The sequence below is a fragment of the Phasianus colchicus genome, chromosome 3, assembly GCF_987193195.1.
Source record: "Phasianus colchicus chromosome 3, bPhaCol1.hap1.1, whole genome shotgun sequence".
In the NCBI taxonomy this organism is placed as follows: Eukaryota; Metazoa; Chordata; class Aves; order Galliformes; family Phasianidae; genus Phasianus; species Phasianus colchicus.
Genome location: NC_143438.1, coordinates 30514570 through 30531416, shown reverse-complemented (window position 1 = coordinate 30531416; position 16847 = coordinate 30514570). Strand labels below are relative to the sequence as shown.

The following is a 16847-nucleotide window of genomic DNA, read 5'->3' as shown; positions in this document are numbered from 1 at the left end:
GCCTGGTAGTGCTGTAAGGAACAGCCTGATTCTGCTCACTTCAGTAATGCAAGAGTTCAGTAAACAGAACTCCATTCTGTTCCATTTTTCTTTCTTTCTGCAGAAAGAAATGCAACATAGCTATTTAAAATGTGCTGATTTTCTCCAAGTCTGAACGAATTCCCTTGCAGTCAGTTGCAGAGAATAGCAGATAGCCATTACTGCACACATGCTGTATGTTAAGACCATGAAACACTGCTCAAGATTGTAGCTCTGAAATGCTATAATCCAGAAAAGCAACGTAATCTTTTAAATCAGCTAAATCTTTAAGCATGTACCACTTTAAGCCCAGTCAATGACCTAGAAAATTGTCTGAATGTTTAAATTAACTGATGGAAATTGCTGTTCTCTGATGCCCTTTAGATACCAAGTCTCATTCATTTATGAAATATGACTGTTTAAGATATGACTGGCATGGCTAAGTAGTTGAATCGCTGATTTTCAATGTTTACAAAACTATCTTGTACCTGGCTCATTTCTCTACTCCTTCCTGAACTCCTTTGCATCTCATTTGGCTGCTATGATAAATTGAAACTCTCCATCCATATCAAATCATAGTCCCATAATTCAAAAGACATTAATTCTACAGACAGCTGTTCTTAAATACGCAAGTGAATTTCTTTTGCCACCCTCTTAAAAAAGCCTTTAAATTTACTGTTGCAAATAACAGCTAATAGAAACCAGCAGTCTGTAGGCTACAATAGGCAGGCACACACAGTAGCCTACACTCTTCTGTAACAGTTGCATCTAAAACACTTTAAAAAATGGCAAGTTAGTTTTGGTTAGAGCACGGATTCTGACAAAACCTATATGCACCTGCCCAATTCAGAGGTGCCTCTAGTTGCTTGAGTGAAATCTGAGGAACAAATTCTACCTCCAATTAAGTTCAATAATATCCTACTTTACAACTTGCCTTGAAGTACACTGAGATTAAAAGTAGCGCTTTAATTCTGCTCCTGTGGTTTTACGCAAGCTGGCTGTAATCTGGACTGCTAATAGTGTTGTCTGAACTGTGCTGAACTAAGTAGGAGATGTAAGACTTAATTGTCCCAAGAAACTGGATAGGAGCTGGATAGAAAGCCTGGGCTGAGGACTCTGCTAGCACGTGTAGGCGGCTGGCAGAATCTCACTTGAAAATAGTTTCAACAGAGCTAATGAAGCAGCAGCTGCTGGTGTGCAGATACACCTTCATGAGACATGCAGGCAGCTCCTCAGCAGTGAAGAGGTGACAAAATCGCAATGGGAACAAGAAGTTTCTAACCTGGCTCTGATAAATGCACTTCTCACACAGAACTCACTCCCCAGATGTATCCAAACTTCTTCATAACACCCCAAATCATTTTTGTCCCCTTACTTTTTCCTTGGCGCTGGTGTGATCGGGCTAGTCTGAAATGGACCCCATTCAAGCAGGATACTGCATTCACTGATGAAATAGTTCAGGTTCATTTAAAAAAAAAGTTATTTGTGTGGATTTTATTATTTATAAATACAAGCAAAGCGTCTAAGCAGCTTACAGCTAGGATCATTTAGTTGCCATGGCAATGCCCTTTCAGAAGCAAGAATTTGTTTTAGGTTCTTCCAAGTTCTGTTCTTCTTGCCAGCTGCTGCTCCACCAATGCTGGAGTGCTAGAATGAAAAATATGATGTTCAGAGAAAAAATAAAGAATACCATTTCAGAGCATTGATATTTCTACTTCATAGTCTTTTAGATACGTCTCATCTTGTAACGAACCGTTTGTTATCCTCACTTATTTCATCAGCAGACTAATATACTGTGCCCTTTAATCTTAGTTGCAAGAAAAACAAAGACTTTTTGGACCGTGTCAAAGCTACTATATGTTTAGGATTAACTGAAGGAAATGGAAATCTGCTTTTTACAGGGAAAGAGAAAATGAATGTGGTTAGGTTTAGCCTGAGATTACAGGATTCTGTATGCAATTCCCATCATGCTAGAACTCATACTATGATCTTGTGTCTGAAATTGTGATTACACGGCTAAATTGTCTCTCCCTTTTTTACGGCATAGTACAGGTGCAGCTCCAGCTCGTCTGAGTAATCCACGACTGCAGAAAACATAACTGAGCTTGCAAAATGTAATGAATGCTATGAGAAGCTTTTTGGAAATTTTATTTTTCTTTCAAGTGATAGAGGGATAGAAAAGGAGTAATAAATGGAATACTGGCTGCTGAGACAATTTTGCATTTTGAAAGCTATGCTCGCAGAAGGCTTGCTGCTGGTGCTATAGTGCTGGTTTTACTTACTAAATGGAATACGAAGTAATTTATTTATGCCCCTCCAGAGACAGAAGATGCACAATATACTGTACTTCTTCTAAATGATCAAAGGACACAGATTTACAGCTTTACTTCAGAACAGAAACTGTTCTCAGAATTGGGGAGTTGTAGTTATCGCAGTTAATAATTACTACCTGCCACCTCAGTCTCATCAAAACTCAGCAAAGTTCTTTCTGCTAATGCACTTCTGCTGTGATTAGTTTATAAATTAGGCTGCTGAATTGCTGAGAATGATAGCAGAAAGGATTCAATGAGAAAGCTGTTTTCTGTAGATGTAAGATATATTCAGAAAAAATGTTCATGAGCTGTTGATGTATCTGTTTTGGCAATGCACATCTACGGAAAGTACGTGCAAACGTTGCTCTGAGAGTAACACCTTAGTAGCAGCCACTGAAAATAGAGGCTGCTGCAATATGAGATGGAAACAGATATACCAGCACATTCCTAATTCAAGTTCATTACATGAATTTTTGCCCCAAATCATTGCACAGCCATTATTTTTCAGCAATCTGGTATATCCGAAGCTGGCCCTTAGGGGCTGCTCTGAAACCCAGTGAAGCTGAGAGGAAGCATCCACCCAACATCAGCAGGCCACAATCACAAAGTTTTGCTACTGGTTTGAGTCTTTCTCTCATCCATAATGAAAAGAAAAAGGAGGCATTGTCCTCTGAACAGTTAACCAGAAGTTCAATGCTTACAGAGTAATCTCTAACACGTTTCTATGTAACACCTGTTTAGGGGTATGGGTGAGGCCAACAAAAAGCAAGCACATCAAAAGATGCATGATATTTGACTCATTTTCTTTTGTTTAAGTCTTCTGGGCTGGAAGAAAGTCATCCAAATTGTTGTTACCAGTTCATACAGATAAAAAGCCAGTTAAACCTCAATACATTTCTTCTCAAATTATTGTCTGTATTCAGGATGATGACATTTTTATTGTAAGTGTCTATCAGTGCTGAAGCAGTTGTTAAAGCTTCCGTACATTCATTACAATTTCAAGCATGCAAAATTCTATATTGCCTCCTTGGAAATGGGGATGGCCCTCTAAGAAATGAAGGCTCAGCATGCCTTGAGGCAATTTAAATCCTATAGGGAAGCTATGTGGAGTGCTCCTGGGCACAAATGGAGCTTTTCCACTAAACCCAGTTTCTCAGAGATGCTAGTGCTTACTGGAGAATTAGCATGAGCCAAGAATGCAGTTGTTTCTTTGACTGCTCTTCTTGTGACAGAAGTCTGTAAAGCAGGCACATAGCAACTTGCAAGTCAGAGATGAATTTTACACCCTCTGCCAAACCCTTGCTTAGTGAGCAGTGTGAAGCCTTATTACTCAGGTTTTATGCTGAGGGATATTGCCTCTTATTCATACAAAATTAAATCTGGGATAAAATCCTACTTTCTAAGTACTGGCTTAAGACCAGCAGTCTGAGAAGTTTGCTTGCCTAGAAAGCATTAGTACATTGTGCCAATGAGTTGGCCCTGGCAGAGCAAGATATTAAAAACAAACCCAGCAGTGATAGCATGACTAGCTCTAGCCTTCCTTCAACTTCTCCCCCAATTTCAATCTCACATTGTTTTAGCAGGCTGTATTTCATCAGCTGTCAGGGTTCACACGACTTCTGAACGCCGGAAGGAGAGGCTTCTGGGGAGCATACAACATTTGCTTCTAAATCTAGCAATTACTGCAGGCGCAGACACCACAGGTCTGTCACAGTTTCAGGGAACAGGAGAGGAGCAAAATGCCAGCCGCTAATGACTATGTGTCTGATTTTTAGTTCAATTATTTTGCAGCTTCCCCAGGTTAGGAACTAGGAGGTGGGATTTCTACATGTACAGTGGTATAAATAGTGCCTTCTAGCTCTGCTAGTTTGTGAGATATTGCACCATAAGACTTTTGCACCTACCTTGATCTAGCAAGTTCTCTTCCAGAATTTAATACAGTAGTTCTCCCTCTGAAAGAGTGCCATTTTCATGTTCTAATATGATGTGTACTTCAGACCATAACGTGGCATGGACTTGAGGTGAGTTACTAAAGAACTGCCCATCTTTTATTTGGCTGTAAAGCTGACTTTCTTAATATTTATATTAGCAATGTGGTTAAACAGAAACTTAGGCAGGGTTTTATTTGAAGACTTTAGAATTTCAGACTATTTGTATACTTACAATGAAGTTTGGATCTTTAAATGGTAACGGCTTGACGGCTGCTTCCACTGATCCTGTGCTGGAGTCTGTGTTCACAAATTTATTTTCATTCATGACCTCTCCACCTGCATTCTGAAAAAAGAACTCAAGCTTACTGCTTGTTACTGCAAGCAAGTTCAACCAAAGACTGCACATCTGCTTTATTACCAACCTGTTGCTGTTCAGCCTTTCTGTTTCTTTTGAATCTTTTAAAGATGCTGCATGGCAATGACAGCAGTGGGGAAGTATGACACAGCATTTGTTTACAATGACATATGAAGGGGAGAAAAGGAGTAAAGTGGCTGAAGGCTACTGGCTAAAAACAGCATTGGTTTGATTTCAGTATTAATGAAAGCCATCTCTATGAAGTGCAAGACAGAATGTGAAACCAGAAATAGCCGAGATGTTCTGGATGTATCAGAGCGTTCGGTATTAAAGCACTGATAGTAACAAAGATTATAACATTTATAAAAAGTGGTTTCTTTTCAAGGTTCTAAACAATAACTGAAGAATCAGTTTATTCTGCATCCTTGACTTTGGTCATGCTTGAGCAAGGATTGAAGGGAAAAAAAAGATTTTATTATATGTATTATTTTTATAAGCAAACCTCCCAAAAGCTACATGGATACTAGTGGGTGTTCTCTAGGCTATTCTCTATGGTTTATTTATTCAGCAGGAAGAGCAGTGGGAGAATGTGTGTGACTGGAAAGCTAAGAAAGTTGTGTGACAGTCCAACCGATTTCTGATATTTCTACATGGCTGATTCTGTGTTGTTCTTTTATGAGCACCCTACAAGTCTATGCTAACCAGAACATGCTCACTCTATGTACTTAAATGTGCTAGTGAAATCCTGATCTGTATTGAAGCCAATGAGAATTCTGCCACAGAGTCAGTAGTTCAACCAGTATGATTTCATACTTTGATTCTTTTTTCTTGACAAACAAAAAGCTTCACTAAAAGCTAAATCAAGACTTACTGAATGGAAGTTTAAAATGTTTCTCTACCTTTAGATAGATAATACTTAAAAATAAAAAAGTTCTTCCACGAAAATCTACACTGCAAAACTTTCTGTGTTAATACACACTCTTAAGTATTAATTCAGGAGAAAAAAAGGATGATTATTATTAGTGAATATGGGAGTATCCCTAGAATTCGGGACTACACAGCAAGGTCCTCGAGCCACCATAGAATCACAGAATGGCTTGGCTTGAAAGGGACCTCAAGGATCATCCAGTTCCAACCTCCCCACCACTCAGGTTTGCCAGCTGCTAGATCAAGTATTAGATCAGACTGCCCAGGGCCCCATCCAACCTGGCCTTAAATACCTCCAGGGTTGAAGCACTACTGCTCTCTCAATAAAAAAACTTCCCCTTGACATCTAAGTCCCCCCTCCTTTAATTTAAAACCATTCCCCCTTGTCCTATTACTAGCTACCTGTGTAAAAAGTTGATTTCCCTCATGTTTATAAACTCCTTTATAAATTAAGCACGTCCTTCTCCATGTGATTACAAAGGAAGTGTTTGTATTCATAACTACATGCATAAGTAATTACAGGATTAGGAACTATGTGAGCTGAACTCTAGTTTGGGGAAATACATTAGTTACTCAACATACTGTAATACAGCAAAGAGAGGTCTTACATATTCAAAGAAAAGAAGCTGTTAGGTAAAATAGTCATGTTTCTAACATCTTATTAAAATAAAATATATAAATAGGGATGATCTGTTTTCAAAACCACAGTTGGTACTCTGTAAGCCCATGCTACAGGGGATACTGTCATAGTAACAGCAGTGAAGGAACACTAAAGCCTGTAGCTAAAATCTGATTCTTCCCTTGCTGAGGACAATATCAAAAGGCAATGACTGTCACAGAAACAAAAGAAATGCAAACGGATGTTTAGATACTGTGTTACGTGAATGAGCAGAGAAAATACTGTCTTAAGCAATCCTGAATAGAGTGACTTTATACAACATGTTGCTAGACTTCCGTGTTCTTGCAAATGCACTCTTCCAGCACTTTGGATTTCAGCAGTGAATGTTACTTTACTGTTAATCTTGAGAAAGACAAGGCTTGATATACAAGATTATTTTTGATGAATAAATTACCTCTGATACTGTTCATCAGCAGTACAAATTCTGTAACTGGAGGAATGAGCACTCACAGTTGCTCTTCAAAGCCTTTTTTCCTATAATTTGGTATCATTTGGTCTGTCTTAAATCCAATCCTGCAGTTTCTGATTAATTACTTCATTACTTTTGCCCCTTCAGTGATTTACTCCTAAATATTCCACTGTTTATGAAGCAGGTTTCAAGCAGCATTTGAACAATGTCTCATAACAACATCTAGCATTTTGAGACAGAGTAAACAGCAATGGATAAACAGTAAGGGGCAGGAAGCGTCCTTGTACACTCAGTGCTTAATTTCTGTGTACATATTACACTTGCGTCCTCACTGGGCTGTTCTCTGTGGGTTCAGTGCTAATCTTGCTGGCATGCTGGGCAGGAAAGCAAGGAACTGTTCCTGGCAGAACAACTCACAAATGTAAATTCGACATGTCGTTTCTTTTCCAGACCACCTCCTGAGGGATTTCAGGTATTAGTGCCACTAAGAGTCAGGATAACTGACACGGAGGTTGTGGATTTTGCTTGTGCACAATGGCAGAGGCAGCAGGTTCTGCAGCAGCAGGTGCTGCCTTCATGGGCCCCATGAGCATCCACGTCATCCCCTGGTCCCACTGGGGCAGAAACAGAGCAGTAGCTTTGGGATCTCTCCTAGACAACTGGAAAGCAGTGGTTCGCTCTCCAGTTCCTCTCCTAGGTGAAGGGGCAGGCTGGTGTGCAGGACTGCAAAGCAGTCTGCAATTGATAGCACAATTTGGGAGCCTTGTACAGACTGGAAAGCAAATAAGATTGAGTACTGCGATCCCAGTTAAAACGCAGGGAACTGAGATAAAAGACATACTGTAGAGGCATGCCAGTTCACTCAGTCAGCATTGCTTGCGTGAAGACTCTGATTTATAGCAGTAGCACTATGGAGGATTGATACTCAGCAAATGTGCTTTTCTTTCTGGAAGAGAATTAAAGAGTTCAACAGGAGCACTGCTTCCAGAACAACGTACTGCTGCACAGAGCTCCACTGCAGCCTGCAGCTTCCCAGCTGATACTCTCAGCAGCTTTTCAGCCCCGAACTGGAAGTGTCTGAACAACCTACAGATTGTTGTCCAGTCTGTTTTAAAATGTTGGGATGTAAAGCTTATGAAACATAATTTAGTGCTTCAGGTTTTCAGTGTTTTTTTTTTTAAAGCTTTTACAATGCCAAGTGAATTTTAACTAGTGCAGATCTACCAGTGCAGACCTTTGTACTGCAAAATCCATCCTTTGTGAAAGTAAATAATACGCTGACAAATACAATACATTACTTAGAGCCTGAAAGAAGATTCCTCAGTGAACAATTACTGCAAAGTAAGTGTAATCTTTATCTTTTAACATAAGTTAAGCAAAACTCTCTCAGCTGTGCTTGTTCGCCTGGTCATTTTGTTTGTAAGATACCATTCATTCTTCACTGTCATATGTTAGGGAAAAAAACAGTAATGAATTCATATTCCCTTTGTATCCTATCAAGGGATCGCAGTCTCATCAGCGCAATGAGGAAGTGCATGTCAGTGGAGAACATGTACTTCTCAATGTGTGCTGTAACCCTCAGTCATGTGCGGGGGAACTTCCCCTTCCTGTGAAATCCACAGCTGTTCTTCAGCACATTTTCACTATCTGGCCAGCTACCCTCTGCCCTACAATAAGCCCAAATGCTTTGCAGTGAGGCTGGAAACCATGGCCTGAAACTCTTCATAGCGGTTTTAAACTTTCTTTTGAACTGAAAAAAAAAACCAAAAACCTGAAGGTGTGATTGTAGTACAGCTGAAGACGCTTACATTAGTTTACTCCAAATTAACAATAAAAAATGCCATCAGTCACTGCATTCAGTCATTTATCCCTTCACATTGACCCTTCCCCTGACTGTCAACCTCCATGGGCGTCCGTGCTGCCACCTCTTCCCATGTCCCATTGGATATCAAGAAAAAACTTCTTTACAGAAAGGGTTGTTAAGCTCTGGAATAAGCTCCCCAGGGAGGTGGCTGAGTCACCTGGATGTGTTTAAAAACTGTTTGGATGTGGTGCTCAGGGACATGATTTAGAGGATGGTTGTTAGAGTTACGGTAGTATGGTCAGGTTGTGGTTGGACTTGATCATCTTGAAGGTCTTTTCCAACTTGAGCATTTCTATGATTCTATGTCACCTCCCTCTGTCCTCCTCTGCCTCCTCTTTAGAGCATCCTCATTAGCCAGGCACAGAGCAACCCCAACTGGAATTGCATGCTTTGAAAGGTGGTAGGCAGCAGGTCAAAGACTTCTTATGGGACCACTTGTACAGTTTTATTCCTCCCATAAAATTGTGTTTATGTGCTTTAGCTGAATTTTAACCACAACCACAGTGTGACAGGTTGGCAGCATATTTCACTATTAATAGATGTTACCCTTCTGGGATAGAGTGGAGCAATAGTGGGAAGCGTTCCTTCTGTTTTGCAATTCTTTTCCTAAGACTATCTATCAAGTTTTCAGTGCATGCCAGCTGGGTCGAACGCAGTTCTCTCTCCCTTCCATTACAGATGAGGACTGGATGATGGCCACTCACTGAGGCTCAGGGCTTCATGTGGCTATGAGACAGCAAAGGGTCTAGAAAGGAAAGACTTGTGGCAAACACTCAAACCCTACAAGTCTGTCTGGAGAACAGACCTGAGCTAAGCTTTGCTACCTTAGCGTTGATTTCTTTTGAGTAAAGCCAAACCCCAGGAATGAGTCTAGCTTGGACCCTATTGCATATGCTGTCTGTACTGGGAGAAAACTCACACTGGGAGGCCGCCTATTCGCGCACTAGTTTCAATCTTAGGTTTTGGTAAATTCTGTTGGTTTTTTTTTTTCAATATATTCTGTTCCAAATTCCCTACCGCAGATGTACTGGTTTTCACATGATTTCCAAAATTTGCTCCATCTGTCTGGTTTTAGTTAGGGAGAGCAAAAGCAGAATTTGTAGACCATGGATGCCAAATTCTTTGTTTTGGCTATTTCCAGGTGGAATCAGCACCATGGGATTTGGGATGGGTGTCTCTGATTGGTCTGAATATCAGGTAGAATGAGCTCGTCTGAATCTTTTTCTTTTTTTTTTTTTTCCTCAAAGATGAAAACTGTATAGCAGAATATATAAGAAACATATAAGATATGAAACACGAGAATCAAACTTTGAAGACCTCAACTTGTGTATTTCTGGCATCCTATCAGTGCATACCATGCGTGTCATGCCTTAGAAAGAAATGGGATTAGCACTTTACTGAAGGTACAATATGATCTTCTGTGGCTATTTTTGCTAGATGTCACAGTTTCAGACAGCAAAATTTAAAAACAGAATTTTAAAATAGAAAGTAAACCTTACAATGTGTTGGCAAAACAGAACTTAAGTGCATAAATGAATTCTGTAAGAACCAGAAAGGGAGTTTCTAGTTGAAGGAAGGAAAACCAGTACGGTAAATGTTGATTATCTATTTTCTGCAAGTCATTCTTTAGTTAGTTTTAACAGTATAGTGGGTTGAGCAATTGAAGTTGTCTCTGTAGTTTTCTGCTTTGGTTTTACGTTGAAATCCATTTTCTCTGTGTTCAGCATTTCTAATTGTCTGGTGCTGTCTTACAGTGATGTCTAGGGGGCTGCAGGTCACTACTGAAAAATAAGTGATAAGAGCAGTCCGGTTCTAAATGAAGCACCTAGTTTGGGTTGCTGAGGAACTCACTTATCTCCAACATTTGAATGAGAAGCTCAAGAAATTGTTAAAATGATTTTTACTTAGTTACTTCTGGCAGCTGATTTTCATAATCATAATACTGCAAAAAGATTCTTTGTTTCGTTGAGGCAGTTGCGTTAACTCTGCCTCAGTACTACTTTTTGTCCATTTATTATTATCATTATTATTTGGTAATAGGTTACTTTTAAAGCAGCAATATTCACCTTGTAGAACAACTGACTGAACTTGAAGCTTTGGTTAAGTTCTGTGACATCCTGATGAAACTGTGGCGTGCAGCCAGGGAAGAAAATGGTAATTTCAAGAAGAAATAGATAATACCTGTATTTTCCCTAGCAACCAATTACAGTGAGAGATAATGCCATGCAGAAAAAAGCGCACAGATGTCACCAGATCACAGCAGCAGTGATAGAAGCAGACTTTCCAAAACTGGTAGAAGATTTTGAATGTCAGCTATTTAACAGACTCCCAGCTAACACTGCACCTAATGGAACACTGAAATGAAGCCTGATAGAATTTCCCTTGCCTTTTCTGCGGTACATGGTAGTGTTTTAGGAACATTCTCCCTTCAGAATGATGAAACGATTTCATCTGCTTATTTTGGGGCAGGACAAAAAAGATTTCAGCTCGGTACTCTTTGAATGCCAGAAAGGAAAAAATCTTGTGTATTCACAGCAGATTTTGTGCCCAGTACTGTAGGATACTGAGAAACTCAATTTACTAAACACAAGAGAACTACAGTGCAGGTCAATGTTCTTGTTTTCAGCTGGCTAGTAGAGTGGGCACTGTGTTCAGTCACACACACAGTGCAGTTTGGGAGAAAATCCACTGAAGTCAGTGAGTTTCATTGATGCCAACTCTTCCTAATGGAAAAGACAAGGCTCCTGGTGCAGGTTTCTACCACTAGAAATCAAAAAGAAAACCCTAAAGGCCTGACAACAAAACCATTTTTGTTTAAATTAGCACACCTTACAGGAAATTTCTGAATGATTATAATAGTAATAGTTTACAATTCCAAGTGTATATGACCACATAACCCCCAGGTCCCCGTCCAGCAGCTTATCTGTGTGTGCCACAAAACCTGCCCACTGGAAGGCAGCACTTCTTCCCTTCTAACCTGCTGAGTATTTGCACTGAACATTAAGAGTTAATGAACGATGCAAATTAATTCCAAACATACAGCTAAAATGCAGAAGTAATCCACCCCGTTTGGTGTATGAAAAGGGGACTGGGGGTGTGGGAGTGGGACTTGGAAAAAGTTTCAGCTGCACGTTAAATCAATAAAGATGCTAAACAAAGACATACACACCGTCCAGAAAGCATCTTCACAGTATGCTTCCACACCGCTGTTTGGAGATGAGTTAAAATATCTTATGTTCCAACTGCCTTAGAAAGGCTGAATAAAATTTTACTCATGTGCTAAAAGATTGGACTGTCACAAGGTGATGGATGGCTTTTCTATGTTCTCTGTAGGGCATTTCAATACCATAGACTCCAAGTGCTCTTGATTAAAAGGCGACATTCCCATTTAGGGTCCCGTCACTGCCTGAGCTTCAAACCATTATCATTCACCTGCACTGGTGCTTCCAGTGACAAAATACTTACCAAAATGTATAAAATACTAATTACTTTAGTCACTTTGATAGAGGTATAAAACACCCTGAAGCAAAGCTCTATTACATTGTGTGAGGGACTGAATGCAAAATTAAAAATGCAGCCAAAGGGAGGGTAAGATTTTAATTACATTCCTACCTCTCAAACATTGCTTGGAAAACTAGAAGAAAAAGGCCTAGCAATTTTGTGACACAAGAGCTGCCTTTTACTGGTACTGCTCACTTAAGAAAAAAAATATCCAGGAAAACTCTTCAACATTACTGAACTTTCAACCATTGACTAACAGTCTTCAATAAAGGCTTTGATTTCTCCTCAAGAGATTTCAGATGCCAAACACATTTTTCCATTTTAAAACTTCCAAACTTGGACAAAGTTTTGTAACTCACAGATATTTTAAGGTAAAAAGAATATTACTATTTTCTATGGGGAAAAGCCTCAAATAAAATGTAATTGGGACACAACTGTGAATAGCTGCACACTATCCCAGAAAAGTGTGGTTTAATTTGCATTTGCCACAAAGCTCCCTTCGGCTTAAATAATTGCAAAGGAACTCTCACTTTCAGATTTCACTTTGTGGACTCAAACTATTCCTTGTTTATAATGTTTGACAGTTTTCTTTATCAGTTTTCTTTATTTCTTCATTCTTTATACTTGAAAGGAGTGCATAAGCAGGAGGGGGAATGGCTGTTTACGAGGGTGGATAGTGACAGGACAATGGGGAATGGCTTTAAACTGAGACAGGGAAGGTTTAGGTTGGATATTAGGAGGAAGTTTTTTACACAGAGGGTGGTGACACGCTGGAACAGGTTGCCCAAGGAGGTTGTGGATGCCCCATCCCTGGAGGCATTCAAGGCCAGGCTGGATGTGGCTCTGGGCAGCCTGGTCTGGTGGTTGGTGACCCCGCATATAACAGGAGTGTTGAAACTCGATGACCGTGATCCTTTTCAACACAGGCCATTCTATGATTCTATGATATGATTCTATGATTATTAAGAAAAATATAACTTAGACAAAATTGTGAGCTGAATGGCATGCGGAAGAGCTTTGGAGCTAAAATTTTAGTGTACACAGAATGAAAAAGCACGTTAATTCATGCTTTCTCCAACAGTAAATAAAACTGAGCCCAGCTAACAGAATATTTTGGTTCCTCACAAGAAAGAAATCTTCTAAACTGATGGGCCTCGTGGCTGAAAATGCATGGAAATAGAGTAGCAAGAAAGACTGGAGTAAATCACAATTGATTTTTTTATAAAAACTGCCAGTACCTTCCTTTCTCTATTAGCTCAACTGCATGCTGAAGTTTTCAGTACTTCATTTGCTATAGAACAGCTAAGGTCAAAGAATTCCAGGGAAACAAAACGGAGGATTACAATATGCTGATTACAGTGCTTTTCTCACTGTAATGCTGATCAGGGAGCATATCAAAATTCCTCTGTCCAATAACAGAGTTTGGTCAAGTTGGAGTAGAATCCAAGTCCATGCACCTACCTGCACCTGAATCAGAGACATGGAAAGCAAAGAGATACCAGCTCCTATGACTGACAAGAAAGCAATCACATTATGCAAAATATACTCACTTTCCTGATTTTAGTTTATTCTGTAAATCATTATCTGTTTTGATAGGAAACAAAGTTTGAGTATTTTCTTCAAGGAAGGGCATTTATTAGTTTCAAGCAAAGACAGCTGTATCCATTTTCCAGAGCTCTTACCTATTTTTCTTAGGAAAAATAGATAGGTGTCAATTGGAATACTCTAATTTTATATCTACATGTTGTGGACTAACTAGTAAACAAAATTTTACTTTTTTTTCCCTGTTTTTTGCAACTTTTAGACCCTCTTTGTGTCTGTCTTAATTGTCATTTGAAACATATAAAAATTCTCATTTTATTTCTATTACATTTCTGCTAACTATACTTCCTGCTGCCACAATGCATGAGGAAATCCCACCAATTTTACTGCAAATACTTCAGTCTAAAGTTACTTACATGAGATTTTTTTCACTTATGTTTAGGCATTTAAGACTCATACCGAAGCATGATGTCAGAAAGACAAATGTTAGGTAGAATCATACAATCATTAAGGTCAGAAAAGACAATTAAGATCATTTAGTCTGACCATAAAGGTACAGTGGCATATGAAATAATTCATTTCTAAAGCAATTTAGAAGTTTTTTTTCCTATAAACTTCAAAAAGTTACCAGAGATACATGTTATTAGAGAGCAGTAACTGTGTCACATGCTCCCAAGGTCTAAAAGCCTCAATACCAAGCAGTCCTGCTTTGAATAGCAGTTTCCCATACTTAAGCAAAACTGTAGATGCATTATCCTATGAATACATACATTTAACTGAATAATGACAAAAATAGTGATGACTGTACCAAAACAGACAACATATGGCTGATTTTAACTCCAATGAAAATACGGTGATACAGGTATCCATTGCACGCTATTCTGAGACTACTGAGGGAAAAGGGAGGAGAGCAATGCTAATTAGAGAGCAAATTTCTAAACGTTTCTGCAGAAATATCTGTACAAGCCAGTGGTTGTTTGCTCAGTTGTGTAATTTTGTGGCAATACAATTCACCTTGTTGTTATATAGTGAAGATGAGGAACCATGGTACATCCTGGAAAGAGCCAGACAGTTTAGTGCTTTGCATATAAACTTGTATCCTGGCTGCCTATTTTGCTGGATTTAAAGCAAAACAGAACTGTTACAAGACTTGACTTTCCCACTATATTATAATTAGTGAAGTTTGGTATCATATCCATTACCACGGGTGAGAGAGAAACACAGTGTTTAATATTTTCTGATGGATTTAACAGGGTTTTTTTGAGAGGTTTTCCAAAATCAGTGATCTAGCAAATCAAAAAAATACCTTTTGGACAGACAGAAAGGAGGATAAAAGGACATTTCTGTGGCTGCAACAAAAAACAATTCTGTCTGCTACAAATTGGACGTAGCAAAAAGTAAAGGAAAACTTCTAACCAATAGAGAATATTGAAGGATGCTCATTTGAGACTCAAATGAACACTGCTAGTTCTAGACTAAGTAAACAAAGGTGATTACCTTAAGGAATAAGGACTCTCCCAGCTGACATCCTCAGACCAGGGCTGAGGGGCCTGAATGTGCTGCGAGCATGTCAAGATGTAATGGTGTTTGCCTGTTTTGGTTTCTTGATTCTTAGAGCTAACATATCTGTAAGAACGTTGTGCTGTTCCTCAGAGGGAAAAGCAATTCTAGCAAATTTTAAGTATTGTTACAGCGAAGGGAGAATAATAATAATAAAACACAGTCATTGAGTCTGGGGCTTCATTAAGACACCGTGGGGAAGGTTGCAGTACAATTGCAGTGCCTGAGCGAGTGATCTATTAAAGGACTGTAGGACTGCACGTCCACGGAGAGGATGGACCCATCTTTATCAAATAAACCAGGCGTCTGAAAGGAGACCCTCACTGAATCACACCATGATGAGGCTGGAGGGGACCTTGGGAGGTGGCCAACCCACCTTCTCCTCTAGCCAGGGTCAGAAATGAACTTGGGCCAGGCGGCACGAGCACCTCCAAGTACAGTGATAGCACAGCTCTCTGGGCTGCCTTCCATGCCTCTAGTAAAAAATCAATATGCTATGAAATAGAAAATACTGTTTTTATTAACAAAAAGCTCTTTTGGTCATGAGCAGTCATATAACTCACGTTAATTACTGCCCTAATTTCTGTGTGTTCTATTTCAGCAGTATTTCACTGTAGTCTTGATGGTTTCAGGGCATAAAGTTTCTAGGCAGAGGGGCTATCTTTTATTAAATACATCTGTTTATCTGGAAAATTAAGGCAAGCTTCTGGATGGACTCTATAACAACTCCAAAGAAAGATTTTTTAGGGCACATAACATACATACAGTTTTCTGCAGGGTTTTAACTCCCTTCTTTCTCACAGATGACCAGTATTTTCCTAACACTCTCTCCCTTCCCTGATTAACATCCCGTGTTCCTGGGATGCCACTGACCTTTACTCCAAAGATGGTCTGACTACCTAACTACACTCTAAGCAATTGTTTTCAGTCTGTAATTAGATTTGGAAGTTGCTGAATCGCTGTATGCTTGGAAGCTTGTTTGATTTTACCACCTATTCCACTTAGTTGACGATATCCATAATTGTAAACCTTTTCAAACTTACACAGGAACTATTACAGATGTCTCAGCCTTTCCTACCCTTCTTCTCACTCTTTTATTATGGAAATGAATAAATCTGTGGAAGCAGCAAGTAAGGCTGTAGTGATATAGCACACAGCACCCTTACAAACACAGGGGCTCCATGTAAGTCTATGCTACAGTTTAATTACTATCACTCATAAAACGATTTCCTTCTTATACATTTCAAATTTGTTTCTTGGAATAGCAGTCATATATTTTTATTACAACATAAATACTTGCTATTAGATGGCATGTCTACCTAGCTTTTTTAAAATCGTCATGAAATACATAAGCAGAAAAAAAAATACATAAAAGAGGCCATTCTGACAACTGTCCTCAATACCAGACTATGCAGTCATTCTCTTTGGAACAAACAGAATATCCATCCTCAGCTGCAGAGGAGGAAACATTTCCATGCCTCTCCCACTGCACCAGACTGGCTCCAAGCCTGGAGGTTAGGGTGTGTGTGTGGAAAAAGGGGCTCTGAGTCTCCTGGGGCAGAGGCAGGAACAGAACTAACTTCACATGGGGGACTCCAGCAAGCAGCTGGAAGGACACCTCACAGAAAAAAAAAAACCAAGTATCAGTGCCCTAAGTGCATCTGTTCTGCTTTTGAAAGAAAGGACTTAATATTGGCCTTCAAAAAGGCTGATGTTCATGGTTCTGAATCCAAGTAGAAAAGTTGCCTA

General features: G+C 39.4%; 1 protein-coding gene across 1 annotated transcript in view; it reads right to left on the bottom strand.

Moving 5' to 3' along the window:
- The window catches only part of INO80C (INO80 complex subunit C), a 35057-nt gene that overhangs the window by 10657 nt on the left and 7553 nt on the right, over nt 1–16847 (bottom strand). The window contains exons 2-3 of the mRNA XM_031589151.2: nt 4494–4604; nt 1554–1665 (exon numbers count right to left, since the gene is read on the bottom strand). Coding sequence (XP_031445011.1) covers nt 1554–1665; nt 4494–4604 — 223 coding nt within the window. The remainder of the gene's footprint in view (nt 1–1553; nt 1666–4493; nt 4605–16847) is intronic.